At 46.9% G+C, this 27,140-nt stretch overlaps 1 protein-coding gene across 1 annotated transcript in view; it reads right to left on the reverse strand.

Moving 5' to 3' along the window:
- Positions 1-17,257, reverse strand: part of LOC149344276 (cytochrome P450 4V2-like) — a 64,770-nt gene extending 47,513 nt beyond the window's left edge. The window contains exon 1 of the mRNA XM_089547197.1: positions 17,008-17,257. Within this exon, the coding sequence (XP_089403323.1) occupies positions 17,008-17,257 (250 nt within the window). The remainder of the gene's footprint in view (positions 1-17,007) is intronic.
- Between the last annotated feature and the right edge of the window lie 9,883 nt (positions 17,258-27,140).

Below are 27,140 nucleotides of genomic sequence, written 5' to 3' on the forward strand. Positions count from 1 at the left end.
CCGCACGCAGACAGTTATACCTAATCTTTAGTGACAGCCAGCACCGTGTCGTAATTGGAACGAACTGGGAGGAAGTACAACTAAGCGTCTTTCTGTAGGCTTTCCAAAGGATATTGCCACGTATCATTGTAGTGTCCCTTCGTTCGCGCAAGGCCGCAAGAAAGGGGTGTTATCATTTGTGTTCGTGACGCGAGAAGCGACCGGACTAATCTCGATTGATCACAGCCATGCCGAGCTGCGTCTACGTGTTTCCAGATTACTCTAGATGATCTCGATCTGTTATCTCGAAGTTTCCTTGTCAGCTTTAAAATGAACGATGCCGCGAGCAGCGGGCATTCGTAGTTCGACTACCGACGAGCACGTTTGTTGCTTACGCCGCCGCCGAGTGATTCAGTTCTTTTGCGGGCGCAAGTCAACCCAAATAAAGAGCTTCGTTTCCAAGACTGGTTGGTGTCTTCCTGACCGCTGGACTGCCGTCACTACAGCGTGACATCTGGTAGAGGTGCTGGGTAGCCTTCCATGTACCGGACACCCCCTGCAAGTCGTGACGCCAGCCCTTTGAGCCATTCACCGGAGGGCGTGACTCCAGTCCACCGTGCAAGCCGACGTCTGCTAGGGGACTCACCTCATTTCTGGACTTTGCCGGACCCTACTCGGAAGCGAAAGCCAGTAGCAACGTCCACCATGAGCTTGCCCCAGAGAGACGACTCCAATCATTCTTCATCAGCCCCGGGTGCCGCCAACCTTCGACGCTTCGCCTGGCGCCGACCCCGAAGAATGGCTGGAACAGTTCGACCGGGTGGCTGTCTTTAACAACTGGGACGATCCCATGAAACTTAGGTACGTCTTCTTCGCCCTGGAGGGACCAGCAAAAGTGTGGTTTGAGAATGAGGAAGACAGCCTTGCGGACTGGGAAAACTTCAAGGAGCGGCTTCTGAAGACTTTCACAAACGTCGTGAGAAAGGAGAGAGCCCAGCAGCTGCTACAGTCTCGCATTCAACAGCGAAACGAGACCTTTGCTGTGTACACTGAGGAAATGAAGTGTCTCTTCCGGCGTGCCGACGCGAGCATGAAGGAAGAAGAGAAAGTGAAGTTGCTTATGCGAGGAGTTAAAGAACAACTCTTTGCTGGCCACGTCCGCAACCCACCAAAAACCGTCGCGGAATTCGTAGAAGAGGCATCCACGATGGAAAAAACACTTGATGCCCGAGCCCGCCAGTATGACCGCCAGCGGCGCGTTTTCTCAGCAAACTGCCTGGACACCGCTAACAACGATAACCTGCAGGAGGTTATCCGTCAAGTTGTGCGAGAGGAGCGCCGACGATTGCTGCCAACGGGAACGCAGCCACAGCTTTCAGCGCTCACCGACGTCATCCGGGACGAGGTGCAACAGGCCTTGGGCGTGACACCGACCACCACGCAGCCTCTGGAGCCTCCAGCCATGACTTACGCCGCAGCAGTGCGCCGTCCTGCACCTCAACGATGGGACCCAAGCCCCTATCGCCCTCAGCCAGCTGCGCTGGACCGCCGCCCTCTAGCCCCAACCCGCCCGTCCTGCGAGAGTCGCACACGGCCGAGGAAATGCGACGAGTGGAGAACACCCGACCAGCGCCGCCCACTATGCTTCCACTGCGGCGAACCCGGTCGCATCCTCAGGTACTGCACATACAGGAGAATGGGCATCCGACGGTTCTCTTACGACGCCCCACGACCCCGACCCAGCCAGCGACCAGCCGAAATCGAAGAGTTTTTGCGTCGGTAAGAATGCTCATCGATGAGCCGCCTATCACGGTCCCCGTCGCCATCGCCCCACGCTTTGTATCTCCTAGCCGAGGTTACGCCGTGCGTGGACCCTCCCCCAGCCCCCGAAGGTTAAACTAAATAAAGCAGCCTCTGGAGGTGAGGTTGCTTCTAAGCGCAATGACAAAGATCCTCCATCGACGAGTACGCAAGACCATGCCTCAACTACGACGATAACACCGATGACGACGACGACGCGGCCAGACTTGAAGATTTTACCGCTGACAAGTGAAGTAACGTCGGAGTACGCCCACCGCAGCCTCACTTCTCGACGAAGCCGAGATCGGAGAAAGAAGACAACGTACAATACGAGAACGCGAACAAGTGATCTTGAAGTTACGGTCGACAGTCACGCGGTTACTGCCTTGGTCGACACGGGAGCTGACTACTTAGTTATGAGCGGGCCACTCGCTGTCCGACTCAGGAAAGTGACAACAACTTGGGATGGCCCGCTCATCCGCACCGCAGGTTGTAACCTTATTACGCCGTCAGGACGCTGCACCGCGAGAGTCACAGTAAATGGGCGAACTTATGCTACAACCTTCCTGGTCCTACAGAAATGCTCGCGAGACGTGATTTTGGGAATCTACTTCCTGAATGAACATCGGGCGATCATCGACCTTCGATCCAAGTCGATCAAGCTTTCCACAGACAAACCCATATCTGCCGCGACGACAGCGATTCATCACATTGCCTTAAACGTCCTTGACGAAGCATTGAGCGTGCCGCCCCGATCAATTGTCGTCGCCTGCATAGGTACTGGAGACATCGAAACTGCCGAAGGCGTCGTCGAGGGGAACACCCAGTTACTCTTTGATCAAGGACTGGGCGTCGCAAGGGGAGTCGCCCAAATCAGAAATGGTCAAGCCCAGGTGTTGCTAACCAACTTCACCGAAGAATACCGGCATCTAAACAAAGGGACGACGATCGCTTTCCTCGACGAGCTGGCAGACATCAGAAACGTATTTTCCCTACCCGACCAGCCCGCAGAACCATCTGACCAAGGCCATCAACCCACGTTCGACATCAACCCGGCATTACCCCGGGGCAGACAAGACCAAATACGCAGTCTTCTTAAAAGGTACAGCGATTGCATCTCATCAGCATCGAATGTGCGACGGACCCGGCTTGCCAAGCACCGCATTGTCACAGACGAACACGCCCGACCACTGGGGCAGAGCCCCTACAGCGCATCGCCGATAGAACGCCAAGCTATCCGCAAGCAAGTAGAGGAAATGCTACGTGACGACGTCATCCAGCCATCAAGGAGCCCCTGGGCAGCACCAGTTGTCCTAGTGAAAAAGAAAGACGGCACCCTTCGCTTCTGCGTCGATTACCGCCGCCTGAACAGCTTTACGAAGAAGGATGTCTACCCCCTCCCCCGCATCGACGACACACTGGATCGGCTATGCAACTCTAAGTACTTCTCATCGATGGACCTGAAGAGCGGCTACTGGCAAATTGAAGTCGACGAAAGAGATCGCGAGAAGACTGCGTTCATCACGCCAGACGGACTCTTCGAGTTCAAGGTGATGCCATTCGGCCTCTGCTCTGCCCCAGCGACGTTCCAGCGAGTAATGGATACGATGCTCGCAGGCTTGAAGTGGCAGATTTGCCTAGTCTACTTAGATGACGTTGTTGTCTTCTCCTCAAGCTTTGAACACCACCTCAGAAGGCTTCGGATAGTGCTGGAAACGATCAAGTCTTCAGGCCTGACACTGAAACCAGAGAAGTGCCACTTCGCCTACGAGGAGCTGCTGTTCCTTGGTCGCGTCGTAAGCAAGGATGGAGTTCGCCCAGACCCCGAGAAGACGGCTGCGATCGCAGAGTTTCCACAGCCTAATGACAAGAAAGCTATACGCAGATTCCTTGGATTGTGCGCTTATTACCGACGATTCGTCAAGAACTTTTCGCGCATCGCTGAACCTTTGACCCAACTTACCAAGGCTGACGTGCCTTTTAAATGGGAAATGCCGCAAGAGGAAGCTTTCAACGAGGTGAAGCGCCGCTTACAGTCCCCTCCTGTGCTCGGGCACTTTGATGAAAACGCCGAATCCGAAGTTCATACCGATGCAAGCAGTGTGGGCTTAGGAGCGGACCTCGTTCAGAAAAATGGCACACAGGAGAAGGTTTTCGCGTACGCTACCCGTTCACTGTCGAAAGCCGAAGCCAACTATTCGACGACAGAGAAAGAATGTCTGGAGTATCTTGAATGTCTGGAGCGTCAATGCATTGTACCCTGTCATTGCTGAGGCTGCCTTCGAGACACTGAATCTGCTTGGAACGCAGGCTGTGCAAATTTCTTCCTGTTTCTGAACGCTGTTGTCTCGGTTATGTACTTACGTCAACGACCCTTATTTATTTCATGACACACAAGTGTATCGCATTCGGCACCTTTTCCAAGTATTTCATATCTCGCAGCGCCTAATAACTGGCCGTGGACTCCCGTGCGTGTTATATGCTATGATCAACGTGTTCGCGGACGCAACGGTATTCGAGCCCGCCGCGGTGGCTCAGTGGTTATGGTGCTCGATAGACGCGGGTTCCATCCCTTCCGCGGCGGTTGAATTTCGATGGAGGCGAAATTCTAGAGGCCCGTGTACTGTGCGATGTCAGTGCACGTTAAAGAACCCCAGTTGGTCGAAATTGCCGGAGCCCTCCACTACGGCGTCCCGCATAGCCTTAGTCGCTTTGGGACGTTAAACCCCGTAAACAAAACCGAACAAATCTTCTCTGTGTCCTCGTCCTTTGTGCGCTGTTCAGTCCTGCCATGCACCAACTAGCTCAACTCTCCGTACTTCTACACCCCGTAGAGCTGAGGACCATTAATCAAACATGTTTTTCAAGCGAGACCTGAGCGCAGGGTAAGCAATGCCAACCCCGCTCTTCTGGCCATCAAGGTCAGATCACCCTGACTCGCAGGCGCAGTCGGCATGGCGAAACATTTAATAGAAGCGAACCGCGCACGCAGAGATACAATCACGGCACACGGCGGTGCGGCGCAACGAACGCGTCGAGAGTGACGGTGTCTGGGCCAGTGCCAGTTTTATTCGCGGACGGCGCCGCACGCTTACGTAACACTTTACTTTCTATGCTGATTTTTGATTGTTGCGAGAACAGTCATAAGATCGTCAGAAGAGAAAAAAAAATCTTGCTTGCGCATCTTGCTTGTGAGTCTTGTTATTTCCTCCCTCATCTATCTTGTGCATCGCTCGTTGCCATAGCAGGTGTGACGCCAGGCGAGAAGTATTTGGCCGGGCCACCCCCAAAATTTTACCCTTGCCGATTTGGACCAGAATCGATGTCCAACCATAATTGGGCGTGCCCGACACAATGGCCACGTCGAAACTTGATTCGAGTTATTTCCAAAAATTCTTTCCTGGCAAGTCCCAAAAGAAAGGAGTACGAGACAGCACAAATGGCAACAAAAAACATAAAAGAGGCCTTATAACTATAAGGTGTGAAATGAGCAATAACAGCTACAATAAATCGCCTAACTTACAAAAGGCGGTTAACATACTAAAAGAAAGTGCGATACTAAATTCAATACAAACTGTAACTCAAAACGTGAGAGGCTGTTTCGGGAAAACAGAATTGTTGCACGAGTTATTAAATCCGTTGTCATAATATTTTACATCGAATTCTTAGAAAGATGGTACCGACTTGCTGAGGTGATGGGTATGAGCGAGTAAAAAAAATTAAATTACGCTAAAAATTTTGACCTTGCCGTTGCTTTCAGTACTAGCCGAAATATAAACTTTGTGGGCTTGTACTATTCGCTTAATATGTGAATGTATCTAAAATATTCAGAGACCACCGTGTGAAAAATGTTTAACGCAGGTAGAGCAGGAGTAAAGAAAAATTGGTACTCAAGGTGCTGCCACTAGGGCTACGATCATATCAGGAAATGCGAAGACAGTGACTCTGTTTGGAGCCGATTTCAGTTCAATGATCAGCAAATGCAGTCCAGGATCACAGATGGACGCTGTGCTTGTTTCTGCAAACTGATAACTGTTAGATACCAAGGAACGCAACCACTCAGTAACATTAGTGCCAGCGTTTAGGTTACAGAGTTTAGAAGTAACTCGGAGATGTTATTGCGAAAGCAATACTACTCGCCCTTTCAAGCCTTCGCGTGACCCGGTCGCAGTTACGTTTGACCTTTAGCGGAGTGAATATGGGCGACCAAATCGCTCTTTCAGATAGCCCGGCTGCAGTTACGCCGCGCCGCGCACCCGTGGCGCTACTGCCGCTATGACGTCATACCAGCTGTAAATTATGGGCGACCAACTCGCTCCTTCAGAGAGCCCGGCTGCAGTTACGGTGTGTGTTTGCCGCGCTGCGCACCTGTGGCGCTACTGCCGCTGTGACGTCATACCAGCTGTAGATTATGTTTTCTTTCTCTCAGTCGCAACAACATCAAAAACAAAATATAAAAAATTACCGAAGACACTTTGAGTCGTCGCACAGCAGCGGCGGCCGGTAGCCCCGCGTGGCCTGTAGACGCAGCGCACTGCGTTCCTTCAGTTGGAGGCGCTGCGCTTTTGCTTTCGCAGCCTACCAGGCTTAACCAAAGCTAAGCCCCCGCGAATTTCTTACAAAGGCATTTGCAGAATAAAAGATTGCGCCGTCTACACCAGATCTCCGGCAAAAGACCGAAGATCATTAGTTAAGTGTGAGAGCTGCGCCTCGTAAAAAGAAAATGATTCGCGGACTACATGCTAGTAACATAAAGGATCAGTGGCTGAAAAATTTACATGACAAAATGACATGCACCATTATTTTAGATGGAATGCTCGTTCAAGAGATGGGACTGATAGTAATTCGGTGGTTGTTTTTTAGCCGGACACATGCAATGACAACTGATATGCCAGTCCTTCCATCCTTAGGTATTCCGACTGTCTCAAGTGGTTGCTCAGGTGTAGTAGGCAAAATAGCGGGACTGCATATTTTAGCCTTCACCATGAATTAAAAGATTATTCCATTAACTCTAGAAGACACCCAAGTAGTCCTCCAATGCCAGCCGTTTTAGAAACATTATGCAAAGCGCAAGAACCTCAAAACTGAGAAAAAAAAAAGAATGTTTAAGGTAGGAAATGTTCTTTGTTAAGGATATTTAAGCACTCGTCACACCGAGTGAGTTATTGTATTAAGCTTCAGGAGAAATGCTCAATGCGTGTTTCTTTTTTAACAGCTAGCTTACGGAAAGGAATTAATTTCATTAGTGCGGATATAATGTAATATATCTAAAAGAATACTACATTCTATCGTTGTTTAAGGGCAGTTTTATATCGGTTAGCCCGAATTGAAAGGCTAAATCGAAATCAGAAACGGAGAACGTGGCTGAACACAGTGTACCTTTCTTCATGTTGGCCAGCTTTTTCAACGTTCAATTGCACTTCGCTGATTGTTTCTTAGAAATCACCAACCTGAGTGGAAGAAAAATTGTTTAGGAGAGAAGGAACCTTATTTTTAAACAAAATCGAGCTTATGGTAAAATGGTGTTTCAGTAGATAATCGTTTAATATACGGACTACTTATCAACAATGGAGATAATGCCAGCGTTTCAGTAATCATGAATCTGGTTTGTGTAATTAGGCTGATGGGGTGCAGAGCGGGTTCCAAAAAAAAAAAACTAATCGATGAAAATTGTCGCTAAAGGCTGGAAGCCACGAAATGGAAGTACCAAGCTCAGACGAGGAAATAAACATTAAATCTAACGTCTGCAGCGTGGTGCAAGGTACGCTAGTAAGACGCGTAGCAAGATAGAACTAGATGAAGGTGAAATGCAACCGCAAGAACCTATCGAATTCGCTGGAAAGAGGCTTGCAGGGTTATGTGAGACTAGGTTTGTGTAACTGAAGCTGTACATTTCACGAATAGAAACATTGAGCAAATGAACTCAAATGTTACATAAACAGCACCTTGATGATCGTGAACAAAAATGACACTGCATGGCGGAGTTCGGCAGCATCTGCCAACTATCAGCCTTTTTTGAACATTTGCGAAGATAACGCATAGAAATTCTATGATGCTGACGGTGTTCATTTATGAAGATGCAAGGATGTACGACGACGTTGCTAAACCCCGCCACCCTATCTTTGCATCATCTCATCGATGAACATTACACAGTTGTTTACTGTAAAAAAAAAATCACTGCAACCAGTGTTAGTGCCTCATTACTTGGTCAGAATTACTTGAACTTTTTGGAGTGTGTGGGATTCAATTGTTCCAAACCTGCCTGTGGGTTTCACACAAAGCTTGAGGGAAAGAAGAGGTCGAGTGGAGGCGACGGACAAGCATTGTGTTTTCTGCACGCTTTCTGTCAAGTGGGGATTACCAACTCGCCCAAACTCACGTCTTGCTAAGCTGTAAGCGGGCTATGGTAGACGTCGTAGTGATGAAAGACTCAGGAGGGCTCCGCAGTAAATTCTATTCATTGGGTTCATTTAACACACTGACATCGCACAGCACGCGGGCGTACTTGCATTTCACCTGCATAGAAGTGCGGCCACCGTCGCATGAGTTCCATTCCGCTACGTTTCGCTCAGCAGCTAGCAAACCACCACAGCGGGTGGTTCATTCCTTAAATCTACTGCCGACTTCAGCTCACAGCTTTTACAAAAGGATTCCGTATGTCAGCTACAGATAAACTTCCTTATTTGCAGTCCCCTCTGGAGATTCTTGATGAGCTATTATTTGTAAGGATTACAGGTACTGCACCAAGTGCTGATTCAAACTTTGGCGCGACGAAGCCTAAAAAGGTGTTCCGTTGTGTGCGTATAAACTTCCTTCTGGCATGACGTTACCCTATGGAATGGGTAACGTTAACTGCGATCTTTGTGATTTTTTTGTTCATTACTTTTATTACAGAGGTGAAAGAAGAATCATTCCGAGCCAGTGCCCTTCTTCGACGGCGAAAGTACATATAAACAGCGCTAAACGACAGGACTAGAAGAGGAGAAGACAAACACGGCGCTGAACTTACAACTGAATTTATTGGAAGGAAAAATTTTCAATATATACATACAAAAACGCGCACACGTGCGCACAGTCACTACATCAAAGTGGAGATACAATCAACAAGCCACGTTGGTCACACGTGTTGTACCTGCCTTCAAGCTACCCTTTGTGCAGCAATGTCATTTCTTTCTTTGACAAAGCTAAAGAAGTATTGCTAACGCAACCTTTTGATTTTCTAGTGATATGAAAAGCTTCGGCGACTTCTCTTGTAATCTTGTCAGTATGAAAAAATAACAATTCTGTATCGTCAAAGAACGGCACGCATTTGCATACACTGCAATGACTTGACAAGTTAGTATCTTTTTTTTGCAACGAATTAGCATGCTCCATAAGCCTAACATTAATACATCGGCCTGTCTGGCCTATGTAAGTGCGACCACATGATAATGGAATCTGGTAAACTACCCCCATCTTGCAATTAACGAACTTGTTCACATGGTTAACTTTGCAGACAGACTTACGTTTGGCACCTTCCTGCTTTCTCTGAACTGCTGCTCCTAACCTACCCAGTTTATTAGGAGCAGAAAAAACCACCCTCACGCCATACTTGGCCCCTACTCTTTTAAAACGATGTGACAACGCGTGCACATAAGGCATGACAACTGTTTTCTTCCCCTCAGCATTTTCTTTAGGCTGACCCGAACATTTCAGTGTTCTAAGAACCTTATCTGCACCAGCCACTAGTACAGAATCAGGGTACCCAGCCTCCCTACATCTCTGGGCTTGGACTGCAAGACTAGCAGACATTTGATGCATACAAGATTTTTTGACGGCCATACCAATACATCCTGTCACAATACCGAATTTCACAAGCTTGGAATGGAAAGACGCGTAATTAACAAGAGGCTTTTCACTCCTGGGAGCATATCGCCAGCATACATGGTTCGGCAAGAAGGACAAGCTCAGATCTAGGAACTGCAAGGCGTTCCTTTGAGGGATCTCATGCGTAAACCGCAGTCCGGAACCATGCTGTGAAAAAACATCAAGTACCTCAGACACACACTCAGTACCCAAAGACCTAACTAGAACCAGGAAGTCATCCACGTACCGAAAAATTCTAATGCACTTTCCATTTAAGTCACTTTCTACTGCTCTGTCAACATAACTGAGAAAAATGCTGCTAAGAATTGGCGCAATTTTGGCTCCAATACACACTCCCGATTTTTGCTTAAAAAGTTTACCTTCCCACGTTACATAGGTATTCTCTAGATAAAAGGATAAAAGTTCCAGGAAGGACCCAACGGAAATGCCACAATCATTTTGAAATACGCACTCATCGTTCTGTTCTGAGATGCAATTCTGAACACATTGCAATAGTTGATTATGGGGAAGAGAATAAAATAAATCAACCACGTCTATGCTAAAACCAGAGCACGAAGCCGGGTTCTCTTTCAAGAGAAAGTTCACAATTTCCTCCGAATTTGGAACAACAAACGGGTCAAGAACGGAGAGTGATGACAAATGCTTATTAAGGCTAAAACGCATAAACCGGACGTTCCGTTTCGAGCAATAGTCTCAGAGCGTCAAACTTGGCAAGTAGAGGTTTCGTCATACCTTAATAAGCATTTGTCATCACTCTCCGTTCTTGACCCGTTTGTTGTTCCAAATTCGGAGGAAATTGTGAACTTTCTCTTGAAAGAGAACCCGGCTTCGTGCTCTGGTTTTAGCATAGACGTGGTTGATTTATTTTATTCTCTTCCCCATAATCAACTATTGCAATGTGTTCAGAATTGCATCTCAGAACAGAACGATGAGTGCGTATTTCAAAATGATTGTGGCATTTCCGTTGGGTCCTTCCTGGAACTTTTATCCTTTTATCTAGAGAATACCTATGTATCGTGGGAAGGTAAAGTTTTTAAGCAAAAATCGGGAGTGTGTATTGGAGCCAAAATTGCGCCAATTCTTAGCAGCATTTTTCTCAGTTATGTTGACAGAGCAGTAGAAAGTGACTTAAATGGAAAGTGCATTAGAATTTTTCGGTACGTGGATGACTTCCTGGTTCTAGTTAGGTCTTTGGGTACTGAGTGTGTGTCTGAGGTACTTGATGTTTTTTCACAGCATGGTTCCGGACTGCGGTTTACGCATGAGATCCCTCAAAGGAACGCCTTGCAGTTCCTAGATCTGAGCTTGTCCTTCTTGCCGAACCATGTATGCTGGCGATATGCTCCCAGGAGTGAAAAGCCTCTTGTTAATTACGCGTCTTTCCATTCCAAGCTTGTGAAATTCGGTATTGTGACAGGATGTATTGGTATGGCCGTCAAAAAATCTTGTATGCATCAAATGTCTGCTAGTCTTGCAGTCCAAGCCCAGAGATGTAGGGAGGCTGGGTACCCTGATTCCGTACTAGTGGCTGGTGCAGATAAGGTTCTTAGAACACTGAAATGTTCGGGTCAGCCTAAAGAAAATGCTGAGGGGAAAAAAACAGTTGTCATGCCTTATGTGCACGCGTTGTCACATCGTTTTAAAAGAGTAGGGGCCAAGTATGGCGTGAGGGTGGTTTTTTCTGCTCCTAATAAACTGGGTAGGTTAGGAGCAGCAGTTCAGAGAAAGCAGGAAGGTGCCAAACGTAAGTCTGTCTGCAAAGTTAACCATGTGAACAAGTTCGTTAATTGCAAGATGGGGGTAGTTTACCAGATTCCATCATCATGTGGTCGCACTTACATAGGCCAGACAGGCCGATGTATTAATGTTAGGCTTATGGAGCATGCTAATTCGTTGCAAAAAAAAGATACTAACTTGTCAAGTCATTGCAGTGTATGCAAATGCGTGCCGTTCTTTGACGATACAGAATTGTTATTTTTTCATACTGACAAGATTACAAGAGAAGTCGCCGAAGCTTTTCACATCACTAGAAAATCAAAAGGTTGCGTTAGCAATACTTCTTTAGCTTTGTCAAAGAAAGAAATGACATTGCTGCACAAAGGGTAGCTTGAAGGCAGGTACAACACGTGTGACCAACGTGGCTTGTTGATTGTATCTCCACTTTGATGTAGTGACTGTGCGCACGTGTGCGCGTTTTTGTATGTATATATTGAAAATTTTTCCTTCCAATAAATTCAGTTGTAAGTTCAGCGCCGTGTTTGTCTTCTCCTCTTCTAGTCCTGTCGTTTAGCGCTGTTTATATGTACTTTCGCCATGGAACACCAACTCGCCCAATCTACCGTTCTTCTACCCTTCTTCGACCTTTGTATTTTTCCTTGTAAATCTCCGATCGTGCTGCCCGAAATTTCGGGTGAAATTTCAACGTTTCGGACTGCGCTCTCTACGCCACCAGTGTGGTGCATATTGAACACAAGCTCAGCGCACATGCGCGCTTGATGCATGGCTGCTGGTGGCCTCTGCAAACGTCGGGCCCGCCGGCAGTCCTGTGCCCAGTACGCTTTCGCGACTACAGCGCAACGACCCACGGTTCCGGCGGGCCAAGAAATACTTTTGGTTTATGCTATTTTTTTGTATGATGTTGACAGCACCCGACAGCAAAAGCTTTCTACAACCAAGTAGTTGAAAAACGTAACGATCAAATAATAACTTTAAGCACTGAATCACCGGTTTGCATGACAAGAAATATAAAAATTATGACCTGCAGCCTGCTATACAGCAAGCAGCAAAATAGCGCAAACATCACAAAAAGACACACAAATGAAAGTCGAGACACTGGCGCTGACTAAGAACTGAAGTTTTATTGTTTCGACGCCTCGGTAAATATACAACGATCATGTCCGTCTACCAGGCTTTATTCTGCTTGTTTCTGATGCTCGTAGTGTATTCACCGAGGTATCAGAACAACAAAACTCGTCTGCCTCTTATCGTCTTCCCTTCCGGTGGCCTTTGTGAAGTTTGCGCTTTCTTTCTTCGTGATGAAAGACCAACGCGCTTGAGGCGTGTGACTGAAATACAGATATCTGAAAGTGCACGAGCACTTACCGTCAACGATCAATGTCTTCGACCAGTTGAGCGCATCTATTTCGTGTCTTTCCCGCTCTGATGTCTAGGCATTTTCTTTTACCGGCAAAGCTTCCCGCATGACACAATAATACCATTATATAATTCGAGCTCATATCTGAAGGACAGCTGTGTATGGCGCTTTCCGACCGCAACCAGTGCCGTAATATGCCGTTAACGACAGTTCTAAGAAGAGCATGTGGGAAGGGGATGCATGGTCCAGATAATGCGGTCACTTGTGATCGTGCGGTCTCTGTGGGCATGATTATGGATAGGGTCGTAATGGCGCGGACTACCCCAATCCCTATCACAGCTTGCCTGTAGAGTACGGCGAAAAATATAGCAGTTTTTCATTCATGTTATCCTTATCCTGATGTTATCATGTTATCTGTAGTGATAATTTTCTATCGTCGCCTCTGTTTTCGTGCGTAGCAGTTCAGGGATGAAACGCGTCCGTCAGGGAATTCGAGGATCGGTGAATTTGAAGCTGTGTGATCACTGGTAAGGAAGCATTCAGCGAAGTAAGAGCCCTTGAACTCCTTATTCTTCACATATGTTTTTGTACTTCTCTCCTGTCATTTACGTTTGCTTATAAACGCTGTCAGTTTGCTGTCAGTGTTCAGCATCACCAGTGAGGCAGGGGGGGGGGGGGGGGATTTCTTTCTCTGAATTACCAGCTTTAGGCAGCATAGAGAAAATGTGCTCAATTTTTGTGACAGTATGCCCAGCCAAACATGGACTATGAAAGACGCAGTTGTGAAGAAATTGGTTTAGACCACCTCGTGTCCATTAACACGTTGTGACGTCAGACAGCACACGGGCGTTCTTGCTTTCCACCGCCACAGGAATGCGGCCGCCGAGGCCGGGATTCGCTGTCGCTACATTGGAATCGGCATCCGAACGTCGAAACCACAGGGCCGCCGTGGCCTGCCATTTCGTTCTCGGGTACGATACATGTGGGCGATTACAGGCAGCCTCCCTAGCGCGTGCTCTTCAACCCGCCATATGTTTAGGGGCGCCCGGCTACAAGCAGCGTCCGGAATGCAGTTCGTAGTGTTTGACGGCATATTACGACTGTCCGTCCCACGCAACGGCGAAAAAGGGCGCAAAATGTGCTATTCGGGGGCGCATGCAGGGAGTGGTCACATGATGACGGGTAAACGTGGGCCTCACCTTAAGACGACTGAAGTAGCTGAAGACACATGAAGGCCGTGGTCCCGATCGCGGAATTACCGACTCGTAATTTGGCGGCGAAAGGAGCTCCATAAAATAGGTATCGTTTTAAAATATGCCGAAGAAATATATAAAGCGATAACAGAGTCTTTTTGGGTGTAGTCGTCACGAGTTTGAATCGATCTGCGGAAACTTTTGATTCACTTTTCTCGTAGCAATTTTTAGGACAATTTGGGAACATCCGTGCGAGTAATTCGAAAGCATTGCCATTCTATTCTAACTCTACTTTAATTCTATTCCGATTGCATTCTAGTTGCATTCCAATTCTATTTAAATCAAATAATCAAGTGCCTAGCACCGCGCGGCCTCCGTAATTAGTCGAAACGACGACGAAGCGGCGGTTGGCTCGGGAGGCGCGCTCGGGCTAGAACTGACTCCGGGATTAAAAGGACCTCGGACCTCGTTCTTGATTTCTCCCCTACACGTACCTGCACGGCTCTCGTTGGGTCGTGACACTATTCCAATTCCTTTTCGATTCAATTTCAATTGCATTCGTATTATGTTATCTTCCTGTGTATTTTTTATTTATTTCATACTGCAGATCATGTAACAGATGCAAGCAGAACAAATACATATTTAGATATTACAGATCCAAGGGCAGGAAGTAAAAAGAACAACTAAAAAAAGAAAGCATGCAGAATGACTACGCGCGGCACTCACCGTATCGGTGAATTCTAGCGGCTTAAGGGACGCGGAAAAAAGGAAAATTTAGATGTGTCAGCTCTAGCAAAGAACGGGGTAAGCGAACCGGGATAATGCTGGCATCTGATGCGTGTAGCTGCAAATGAGAGCACAAAGGATGCTGGATTAAGCGCCGGTTTTTTTTATATGTTTGTTTGGTATTTAATAGTTATATATTAATTTGTTATATACGTGATGATATATTTGTTATATATCTGGGAAATGGGAAATCTCTTCAAATACTTTTGCTTTTTACCTCAAGAGTTTGGACGTAGTTAGATTTTATTAGCGCAGACGGAGAGTCAAACGGTGAAAATTTTAGCATAAGTAAATCTTACGGCTTTTCAGGGGATTCATTCAAGTTTCTTAATATTGTTCTTAGTATAAAGATCTCGCACTGCGTATGCATATTCGAGCTTCGACCTGATTATTGAGTTATACGCGAGTAGTTTAATCTGAGCGGGGCTTTGGAATCTTTATTTCGTAAAAAACATAGTTTAGGAAAAGCGGACGAGTAGATATTTTCCACACCTGAATTCCAGGAGAGATTGTTAGTTAATGTGACACGTATATATTTAAAGCTGGTGACTTCATGTAATGGTTTTTGTCCAAGGTGATACATGTGATCGAAAGAAGTTTTTTACGTGTCACGCGAAAGAAGTTTGTTTTTTTCTTTCTTTGGAACCATGTCCCACTTATGAAACGATGCGAGGATGTTAGTTAGGTATTAAGGTCAATCTGGTCCTTTGGACATGTAATCTCAAGGTACAGCAAGCGGTCATCTGCAAACATAAATGAATACAACGGTGCAATTGTAAGTATTATTGCTGGTTAAGATGCCGTATATTCCTGCCTTTGGTGACATCCCACCGCTTCTACCAGCGGCGATTATTCTAACACCACCGCTTTTTGGGCGACACCGGGTTTCCGTGTCGATGAGCCATTTTAAAGCTTTCGCATTAATGAATGCTTTTGCTGCCAGACGAAAAAATATTTCCTGAAAGAGCCATAGAGTCTATACAGTGTATGAACCTTGTAGGGTGTTTTCGCAGTGCGTTTTAGGCACTTTTGTTATTGAAATATCTAAATACAGCATACCGTCCTGCACCCTTAGGAATTTGGGCCAAACTATCGCCATATCTGTACGTGCAGCCTCAGCTCACCCATTGTGACCGAGAGCTGTGGTGTCGTTGTGGCTCACAACCCAAGTAAAGCACCGCAAGGCTGGGGTGCTGTACCCAGTGCACTAAAAGAGCAAACAAATAGAAGGACTTCAAACAACATATACTCGACAAAGCAAGAGAGGTGTGTTTGTCGGGGCCGGTTGAAAGGGTGAGACATTACGACTTTACACGACACGGTGGTAACGCTAAGTTTGTGTCTTGTGGTCTCTTTATCTCCACCTTTGCCTTTTTTCGCGCTCTGTGTAACCCTCACCCCTTGCAGAAGTATTAGAATGCAGCACGATTCACATTCCAAGCTGCAGCTGGTAAGTTACGCAGCAAATATTTAAACTTGACTTGTGCGTTCATAACGTTTTAAAACCTACATTTATGCATACGTTTTTTTTCGTGTTTTGGAGGTCACCATTTATCCATATTTTGCGGCATCCTTGTCACGCATCGGCACTTTCATCCCACCCCATACAGGTACACATCATTGTTACGCTTTTTTTTGCCTCCCACGTCACGAAAATGTCAGCGCTGTTGACTCCAGCAAGGAAAGATTAGTGTAATCTGGAGATAGCTGGTATGACCAATAACTAAACCTAGTCTTCTTCATGGTGCAGCGGTCATCGCTTGATCGTTAGTTCTCCACTAAACTCTGATAAAATTTCAGATGCACACTAAGCCCTTCATGCAGTTTTATTTAGGCAACTTTATCACATTTCACGCAGAGTTGGTATTGTTACAATTCCGGTATTTGTGAGTAATGAAGGGTGCTTCCGTGTGTAGAGACTTTTTTGACGGTAAGATGACGCCCAAAATTCTCGAGTAAGCTTACCTGGGTACAATGCTTATTCTTTGTCTTCTTAAACTCCGGATTCTTTAACAGGTTTTTCAATAAATCTAGTTGAAAGCCATTGCAGCCCCTAGTCCCAATGGTCGTGAACAAAAAAAAGTCAGTAGTCATAATACTAAGATCCGTTTGCACCCCCATTTATATCACCGACCTGTGGAGCTTGCCAGTGAACCAAGAAGTAAATTCTTTTACATCTCTTAGACAGTAGTGGAGAGTTGCAAACGAACACAGAATTTACGGATATATTTGGCATTGCCACCTTATTTCCAACGCTATAATATTCCACGCGCCAGGCTGAAGCCTCACCTGCCGTGAAGTTACCCCCGCTGAGCTGCTTCCTTCGGGCCCAGTACTTCGAGGCCATGTACCAAAAAGGTATCCAGTCCCAGGGCCCCGGCACCGGCCTCAACGCCAGCCAGAATTTGAGCCAGGGCAGGAACCACTTCTTCACGAACCAAGCCGCGACGAGCAAAACGAGCGTCCATGTGACAGCCGGCCATGTGGCCAGATGAGACGAAGCCGGCACGGCCGAAGCCAGTGTTGGTAGTTTGATCATCGCCAAGAGAAGCTGCCTCGTTCCTCACCAGTGCAAAGAAATATGTCTTCAATGCAGGGCCTCTTACGGCTGCATAGAAGCGTATTTAGTGCGAAGGCCACTGAACACCTCTTTCACCATTGCCTTCTCTCTACTTGATTTCTTCATGTTCATGCGCAATACGAGATGTCGAAAGGGCGACTGAGAGCAGCTTTCCTTAATGTGCGAACCAAACACGTCACCTTGAGCAGGTTTTTCCTTTCTGTTTTGTCTGGCACTGCATCAGCTATGAGAGGAATGAACTTTAATGTAGGGAAACGTGACCTGACTTCAAGGAAAACCGTCGTCGCGTTGCGACTGGTGATGGTATGCTTTGTTCGGTAGCCGTCGGTTTTTCATGGCTGAAGACGATAAAAATATCGTTTCCAAGCTTTGTATTCTTCGTTACTTTTTCTGTGATGCGTGTTTACTGCTAACGGCACATGACCTTATCGCTTTGTGTTTTACCGCCGATGGCGAGATACCGCTAATTGTCGCCAGACGCAACGACATCGCTATGGAAAGGTCGAAATAACGGCCGAAAACTTCTACGACGTACGGATCTGCTCACAGTGCTCGAGGTGCGCAATCTAGAGTGTTTAGACTCATCTTTCAATTCAGTGCAGCGACCCCAATGGCCAGTTTTAATGCACGCTTCACTAGCGCCCGCTGTATGGCATTTTTAAATTTTTAACGGTTGAGCTCTGCACAGGAGCGGCCATAAGTAAACGGAACACGTTATAGCGTTCGAGGTGCCATCACGCTTTCTCCATTGGTAATGAGGAAGTGTTGTTTGTCTACAAGATAGCCCACCAACCTCCGCTACCAGCATGCACATACAACTGTTGGAAATTTCAATTAGGTGACGCGTGAAAAATATTCGAAGACAGTTGCGTGCTCCGTTTACTTTTGTCCGCGCCTGTACAAATAAACAGCTTCGGGTTTCACACAATCCCACCTGTAGTCTTAAGGCCTCCCTGATCGCCACTACACGACAATGTAGATGAACTGCTCGCATCGTCAGGAATTTCAAGTATTCTTTTCGATTTGTAGGTTTCTTGCCGTGCCGCCGTATTAGAGATGTGTTAAATAGGTTTCTGCGAAAACCTATTTCCTGCGCTGTCGAACCTCATCGCAAGGCGTCGTTAGTTGAGTTACACTGCACGCAAAATGAAGCCTCTACTTTTCCGAAATTGGAGCAGCGAGAATATTTTTCTCTTTTTTTTTGCAACACCTCGCCATACGTTCTAGCCGTTTCCAACTTTGCAAAGCCCAGAGCTCATGTATAGCGGTACGCATGTGCAGCTGGTATTTCCACACCGGTAACTGTTAATCCGACTTCCTGGGGAATGTGTAGCCGCTGACCGCATTACGGAACATTTAGCAAACTTTTCTAGATAGTCTATAGACTGTCTATAGACTTCTGTCTATAAAAGCGATAGATTCTCTATCGACAAATCCTAGAGAACAGTCTATAGGCGATACAAGTCCTATAGACAGTCTATAGACAATCTATAGATTTATGGCCATGCACTTTTAGTAGACTTCTCTCTATAGACAGTCTATAGCTTATGAATAGACAAAAATAAATATCTACAGGAAGGCAGTAGAGTCTATAAGAAGTATATAGACTGTATATAGGCCATCTTTATAAGGGAATGGACATTATTTGTGCGGGGAGGCCACCGCGGGCGCGCTAGTGTCGTAGCCTGCGCGACCAAAGGCACGCAGGGTTCGCGATGGTGTAACACAGGCCCTGTGGACATAGATTATATTGGAACTAAAAACTAAAAGAAACCAGAAAAACGCGTCCCAGCCCGAGATGATGTGGACAGCGCACGTGGTCGGTAGACGCATAGAAGTTGGCGTATCACGCTACTGCGCTGCACAACTTAGCGCTCGCGATCGAGAGCGGAAGCGACAAGCCCGTTAGAACCCGGAGTTTCGCGTTGCGGACTCGGCGACAGAGCGACGGTTCGCTACTCAGGCTCAGTACACTCCTCTACGCCAAACAGATCCTGAAGTCCGCGACAAGCGAGCGGCAGTCGCTCTGAAACTAGGACGACGCAAGGGAGAAGAGTCAATCGCAACTGTCGCTTCGGCACTCGCGGCAGCAGAAGCTAACAACGAGGTCACAGTGCGAATTGCTTAATTATAAATATTTCAAAACTGACAGCTGAAAACTGAAAACTGACACAATGGCTTCGCTGATATTCGGGCGCAGCAAGCGTAAACACTGTGATTTTTTTTTCTCTCACAAACACAGCGGTTAGTGCGACACCATAACTACCCTATAGTGCTGGCAGTGAAGGAGCTAGTCGGCGCATAATTATCTATGCATTATCCGAAAAAAAGTCGATGCCTACAGAAACACGGAAGTTGCATAATACAAGGTTGAATCCCCAACTGAAGGCTTTATCCCGACGACAACAGGATGCTTGAAAAAATTATGCCCCGAAGAAGTAGCACGGCGGAAGTTCGATCACGGCGCGCTCTGCGCTCTTTTGGTTGGCCGATCCGGATATGCCGAAAACTGCGCCGTGGTCACATGATTCTGCGAGTGTTAGAGAGCAGCTGCGCTGACATAGCTCTTCTGAAGTACGTGAACGAAAACTACCTTTCGAACAAGTAAGAGGGATACCACAATCGCTCATGCATTTTAGTCAGTAGATGCGCACTACGCGCTAGACTGGGGCCGAGGATCCGGAATTGTTCTCATTGAAGTCGAGACGACGCTACGCAAAGTTTGACAACTTCGCCTTGAACGGCACTTGCGCCGTCACATGAATATCAAAACGCCGTAGTTGTGCAGGGGACGTGATGTTTGCCGAGCGCAGCCCCCTTATATAAAGCACCCCTTTATATTGCACCCCTCTTTCGCAATAAACCATTTGGTTGTTATTTCAGCGCATGTGTTTGTCTCGTCTTCTTCCGTCCCGTCCGTCAGCGCTGTTTTGCCGTACCATTCAACGTGAACCAAACCAGCCCGACTCAGCCCTCTCCTTGACATCGCTATTACTGACGACGAGCTACAAATCTGTAATTGCAACCAGGTGGTGAAGTGTAATCGTTAAAAACCTAATTATTAGAAATTCGTTAACTGGCTAACTAGTTAACTTTATTCTGTTGTTTGCTGATGTCGGCCAGCACTAATATTATGGTGTCGCAGAAGCAATCTCCATAACCTAAAAAGCCTATTTTTTAAAAAATTACTTAGTCTTCCCTGAAACACTCGGTATACGCAGGTCAAAAGCCACCACACGCTAGTGATTTGCGATGTTTATGCTAGTCTTCCTGTCTTTGCTCCTACGTGCTTCAATGATTACGAGACAGTGGTCACTGCCGTTGGTTTCAGCAATAAAAATGAATTATCCCTTTGAACATTTAACTAAATTTCAACCCTGGCGTTCCTCTTTTCTGGGTTGTCGTTGACAGTCATAGAAATTTTCGGAGCTTGGTCTTCAACAGGAGCAGCCCCTTTTAGCCATGGCGTATACCATATGCATTCGAATAAGGGCTGCGCTAACCTGGAAGCCAATAATTTGGGAAAGTAAAGTAGTCGAGTTTTAACGTAGCTGAACCGAATAGACGTGCGAAACCATGTGTTTAGCATGGTTGACTCATTCCTGGGTCGTCGGCACGTCTGGCGACGACATTCGGCTCAGAATAAGCCCTGATCGAGGTTCAGCTGATCTTATCTGTTCGCGCTGCAGATGGTAGTTGATAAAGACGGCGATGTGCAGTGCACTGCGCGAGAGTGTGTTGCAGTTTAACACGAGGCGTGATCAGCTGCGGCCAGCGAAGCTGATCTGTTCGCGCCGTCGTTGATATGAAACCCAGTCGCGGCAATATGTACGACGTCTGTTAGAGAAGTAACCGACCTTATTTGTTTTTGCGAACACCTGAAGGATATGAAACAAGAGCGCTTGCATGAGCCGACCTTGCATGCGTGCGCATGCGTGAATTTTTTCCCGCCTGTCGATAGCATCAGTCGCTGGGACGCAGCGTTTGAGTGAGGTAGCGCGCAGTGCTCTCGTCGTTTTTTTATTCCAAGGAAAATGGCAGAGCGACTGGAGCAGCGCTACTGCGTCAAATTTTGCCAGAAACTGGGCGACAGCCAAGTGAAAACCATTCGGAATATTCAGACGGCTTTCGGTGACAATGCTATAGGCAGCAAACAGATTAAGCATTGGTACTACTGGTTTAAAGACGGCCGCACATCGGTGGAGAGTGAGCCACGCTCCGGTCGGCCACCAACATGCCGAAATAACCAGGTCATTGCTGAAGTGAACGCCATGGTGATGCGGGACCGTCGTGTGACTATCCGAGAAATTACGGAAGAGGTGGGCATCACCACTTTTTCTGCACATTCCATTATCACCGAAGATTTGGCCATGGAGAGAGTTGCGGCGAAATTCGTGCCGAAGCTCCTCACGGAGGAGCAAAAGCAACTTCGTGTTGAAGTCTCACAGGACATGCTGGATTCCACAAACAATGACCCCCGACTTCATCAACACCATAATCACTGGTGACGAGTCTTGGGTGTACGGGTACGACCCGGAAACCAAATCGCAGTCGCCACAGTGGAAGCATTCCACGTCACCAAGACCAAAGAAGGCCTGCCAAGTGCGCAGCAACATCAAAGTGATGCTGACTGCTTTCTTTCGCTCTCGCTGTGTGCACACCACAAGTATGCACCACAGGGTCAAACAATGACCAAAGAGTACTACAGGGATGTCCTCCGTCGCGTACGTGGTGCTGTGCGGCGCAAGAGACCGGAGTTGAGGTCAACAGGAATTTGGCGCATACATCACTAAATGCTCCTGCACATTCCTCGCACCTGATTCAGATTGTTTGGCGAAAAACCAGACTCCTGAAGTTCAAAAGGCTCCTTACTCTCCTAATATGACCCCCTGCAACCTCTGGCTGTTTCCCAAAATCAACAGGCATTGAAAGGAGCGGGATTTCAGAGAAGAGAGGACATTATCGCTGCAATGACAGCTGAGCTAAACTCTATTCCGAAAGAGGCCTTTTCGGAACACTTTTCCCACACACGCTGGGAAAAGTGTGTGGAGCCCCAAGTAGACTAAGTTGAGGGTGATAAGGTTTCGAAAGCTCCAGTTATGCCAGTTTTTTGCTTCGGCCAAAGGTCGGATACTTTTCTAACGGACCTCGTATTTTATTGCTGCATGGACTTTTGCTATGGTATGCTAGAGTTTGGCCAACGTCACCCTCAAGGTAACCCTCCCATCGGACACAGCTGGTGCGATGCTCCTCCGAAAATATCCGAGTCACCTCCCATTGTCTGCAGCTTGCGCGACGCTCCTCCGAGCTCATCCGAGCTTACGTGAGCCATTCCGAGGCTTCACACAAGATCTTCAGATGATACCATGTTAAGTGGTGCTTCCGCTCTAAAACATCAAATGAATCATTGAGGTTAAATCCAACTGCTTTCGCAGAACTGCTGCGTGAAATAGCTGGCCGTATCGTAGATTTTTTTTTTTTGCCACAGTAGTGACCCTGTTCGCGAGTGTGGGGCATTACGCCGCGTATAACCGAATTTCGGCAGTTATGCGATGTGATTGTATGACTGCGCCCCAGCGAAGAGAAGGAAAGCCTAATAGCTCGGACTTGAGTTGCCAGATCGACACGAAAAAGACCAATTTCTTCAGCCATTGAATAATAGGAACAGCAGCAATTTGACCGAATGCGCGATTTGAGTACTGTTCTTCGTATCCACTTCACGGACGAAATATTTGAGAAGGAATATTACAATTTTTTGCAGCACGAATAATGGCTTCTCAGCTGCGTCCACTGTGTCTCCTGTATACTCATCACAGAAACGCTGCAGTTGGTTCACGGCATACGAACGCAGCGACGATCTTGTTGACGTTTCGCGTTTTGCCGAATGGTGCGTTAACAACGAGCTTCGGTATCCAAAGTGCGCCGAAGAGCAGCGTGGCGAAGATAACACGCACTGCTGATTCGGCGGTTATTTTGTTATTGTGAAGTAAAATGGTTCATTGCATTCACTGCTAGTGTAGCTACCGATGAGGCCCTTTTTATGCAAGGGCTATTGTATTCGGTAGGGCAGATACTTATCATTTGTTATAACTATTATTTCTTGCACCATAACGTATGTGCTTACCTTGCTCCACGTAATTCTCTTACGGTCTGTCCCTCCTCTGGATGAAGCAATGAGCCTCGATCGTACTCTCTGTTTCTTTATTGGTCTTTCGCGCTCCTTTGAAATTACCCCGCAATTGTCTCAGACCGATACAATTTGGAGCATGATTCTTGGTACGGCAGACGTCAAATACTTTTTTCCCTTTCGCTGCCTATACATGTGCCTTGCGTCAAGAACGATGGGCCGGATGTACTTATGCAAAAACGTCGCCAACCGCACGTCACCCCTACTTTTCAGATTTTGAGCACCGAATCTTTTTAACGATAACCTCAGCTAATTCGCTCAGATCAGTGAATTAGACATTACGAGAATATTACGAATGCGGAAAATATGGCCGCTTATTTGGTTAGCATATTTCCTGGTCCTAGCGGGTTATCTTTGCTTGACTTTAACCTCATGCGAAAACGCAAATGAATGTTATTATTTATACATTTGTGTATTTGCCGTCCCGGTTAGCTCAATTGGTAGAGCGACTGCTCCGGTGAAGCGGTGGTCCCGGGTTCGAACCCTGGACCAGGGAGAATTTTTCTTTAACTATGAAGTTTAAGCTGTACAGCTTTTCTTTGTAGCCGTATGGCTGCGCTCAGGTGGATGTCAAAGAGTAATTACTCCCTGATTACATAATCAGCCTAAGTTCACCTCATAGTAGTGGCGCGGTCCTTATCCTCGCAGACTTCTTAATCGCATCTGCCCACCTCACTTTCTGTCGCCCCACGCTACGCTTGCCCCCTATTCTGATCTATTTCTAATCTAACCTTGCACCGCTTACAAGTCGTCCCACAAGACATCATCATGACCATTCTTTAACTCCATATCAAGCTAAAATTAATGCATTTAAGTATTCCTTCTACCCACGTAGAATTTAGGAATGGAACAAGCTGCCTTCTAATCTCGTCATGTCTATTGACTTTATTAACAAATTGTTGGCGTCGACCTCATAGTCGTGTTTTGCATTCATCTATATTTTCTTGAAAGAGATGAACATGTATCATTGTGCATGGTAACGTGTATTTCGCGCGATGAATTCATATTCAAATTGCTGTATTCTTTTCGCCCCTCCTGCTAGGGCCCACTTAGGGCCTGCAGTATTTGTTAAATAAATAATAAAATAATCAGTACCTGTTTTCGACCTTTCACGCGATGTCAGTGTCCATGTCCTTTTCTTCCTGTGCGATAGAAGATCATTCACTGGGCCTTCCTCTTTGACCCACTCAGCTTTCTTCCACGGCAGGCAGACGGGAGGAAGATGGATTCTTTCATAACATTACACCTATCATTTTTCTTATCATAGCTGGATGCGCTGTCGTCAACCTAATTTCACACCCTTTAGTCAGCGTCAGGAATTGGCAATCACGAGTAATTCATTTGAGTTGAAATTTCCTCCACTGAACTAATAATCATCGTCCTCCCTAAATGCAACAAGACAACTGGGTTTGCTTCCTGTGGTATAGTGGAGCCCCTACGACACCCACAAAGATCAGAAGGTCTCGAAGGGTAAGATAGGGGTGCTCTTTATCTTACACAGATTTAGAGCCTGCTCGTTGCTATAAGTGTTCAGCTGCACAGCTCCGACATAAACCCCGTTGCCAGGTTACGCTTTGGTAAAGACGGTTTAAGGACTGAACATTTATAACTACCTGGCGCAATTCGTGTTTGGTCGCGGCGCATAAACGGAGAGAGTCATTTCAACAGATACACTATCGATTTTTGAATGCAATGGCTGAACAGAAAGCGATTAAATTATTCGCCACTCCACTGTAGTTGGTCTACTGACACCATCTGTGTGAAAATCGTCCTGAAAAAGTGTTTGGAAGAGCCTGTTGTTCCATTCAGATAACTATGGGCTTGTATGAACAAAGAAACAATTTATTCCTACACAAACAAAGAGGAACTGCGATTACAAAAATCACAAGTACGTTAACACCCTGATATCACAATTCATGCTTTTCGCCCTAGAATGCTCTTTTATTTCCGTACAGATGCGGTTGGAAGAAGGCTACGAGTTGTCCCGCCTACGGAGCCAGACAGGGAGTCCTTCTTTTGCTTTGAGGACGATCTCGAACGTCATGTCCACTTCTTCGAGGGGGCGTGTAGACTCTACGGTAAACTTGGAGAGGATCTTGGCCAGCACGACCTTGACCTCCATCATGACGAACTTCTGGCTTGTGAGCGCATAGAAAAAGAAATGCCTTAGTCGAGGCCTTTCAGTTAAACATTAGCGTCTATCGCGCTCATCAAAGCGACGACTGCGCCCATCATCTGAAACGCGTTCGAGTGCATCTCCTCGTATTTGTAGGAGACGGCGGGGAAACGGTCAACGGTGGTCACCGGTGGTTAAGCCAGCTTTTAAATTCTGCAGCAAGAGGCTCCACTGTATCTCGCTTCGTTGAAGTGAGTACGTCAGACCACCGGCAGTGGCGGTGACCCCTGGATCCCTGGAATCCGTGAGTGACGTGCTGCTCGCTCGAAGTGCGTCTGGCTGTCCTCGCAACTCGGCAACTTTACGGTGCGTGTCACGACAGCTGAGAAAGTGTGTGCAGTGGCGTGATTCTTCTTGCATACTGAGCGCAACAAAAGCGAATGACTGTGATGAATGGAATTCTATTATTCACTTTCCTTCACTTTGATTGCGCTAAATCGGCAAGACATATGTTAACCAACTAGACTAATACGCCATATTGGTGACATGATTTGTGGTCTGCTCCAGATGTGAGAAGAAACGCTGACGGTGTACGATACGTACTTCCCCAAAGTGTGAACTTTAGTTTGTTTATTGGGCATTGGCTAGAAATGCTGCTTTATCAAGTGCTATTAGGAGGAACCAGGGTGACCGCATCTAATGAACAAGCGTCCAACCTTTCCTCCCGTAGTCCCAGCTTCATTCCAAGGTGCAGAGAGGGCACGACCGAAACGACCACCGGTCCCTCCGTACGAGCACGGCCGGTGACGGCAAGGAACCCATTCGAAGACCAGCCGCTCAAAAGACCATCACCGCTGATTTCTCACGTGCGACTCAATGGCAACTGGACGGGACTCGCATTACGCACCGCACTGGTGTGATGGTCTTGGGCCTCCCGCGTAACTGTCGTTTCAAGATATGCGGCCGCAGCTGGCATTTGCCGAACCCACTTGCGATGCAGTGGTATTCCCATAATATCAAGCATATGATACCCGTGAAAGCATTGCAATATGTTTCTTCCAGTTGCCGTTTAATCGCCCTGTTTATTTCAGGACTGCCTAAATATATATGAGCAGCCACTCGAAAAACGCGTTTGTTATTTTTCCAATGAAATGGAAAGGGGGGCACATGCGTAGCGTCTCCTGAATATCGCAAAATGCGTCATGAATCATCTGTAAGTGTATAGGAAAGTTACAGGCGCACCTAAGCCTAGTGACCGCAGATGGGACACTTTGCAGAGCGCACACTCCTTTGGCGCATTTATGTAGGCTTATATGGCACAGGGCATGCAGTAAAATGGTGGCGCCGAATGGACAGCGCTGCAGTGTGTTGCCAGCTGATCTAAATCATATGATCCGGAAGTACTCGCAGTCCGTATCTGCGAGCACGGAGAGGATGAAGGGGGCCTGTGGCAAAGATCTTAGCGGTAGAGGTAGTGATAGGGAGATTGAGAGCTGCCTTGTAGAGGCCCACAAGGTCAGTCTCGAGAGCGCTAAGTT

The sequence above is a fragment of the Amblyomma mixtum genome, chromosome 5 (genome assembly GCF_055824585.1).
Source record: "Amblyomma mixtum isolate Tamu chromosome 5, ASM5582458v1, whole genome shotgun sequence".
NCBI lineage: Eukaryota > Metazoa > Arthropoda > Arachnida > Ixodida > Ixodidae > Amblyomma > Amblyomma mixtum.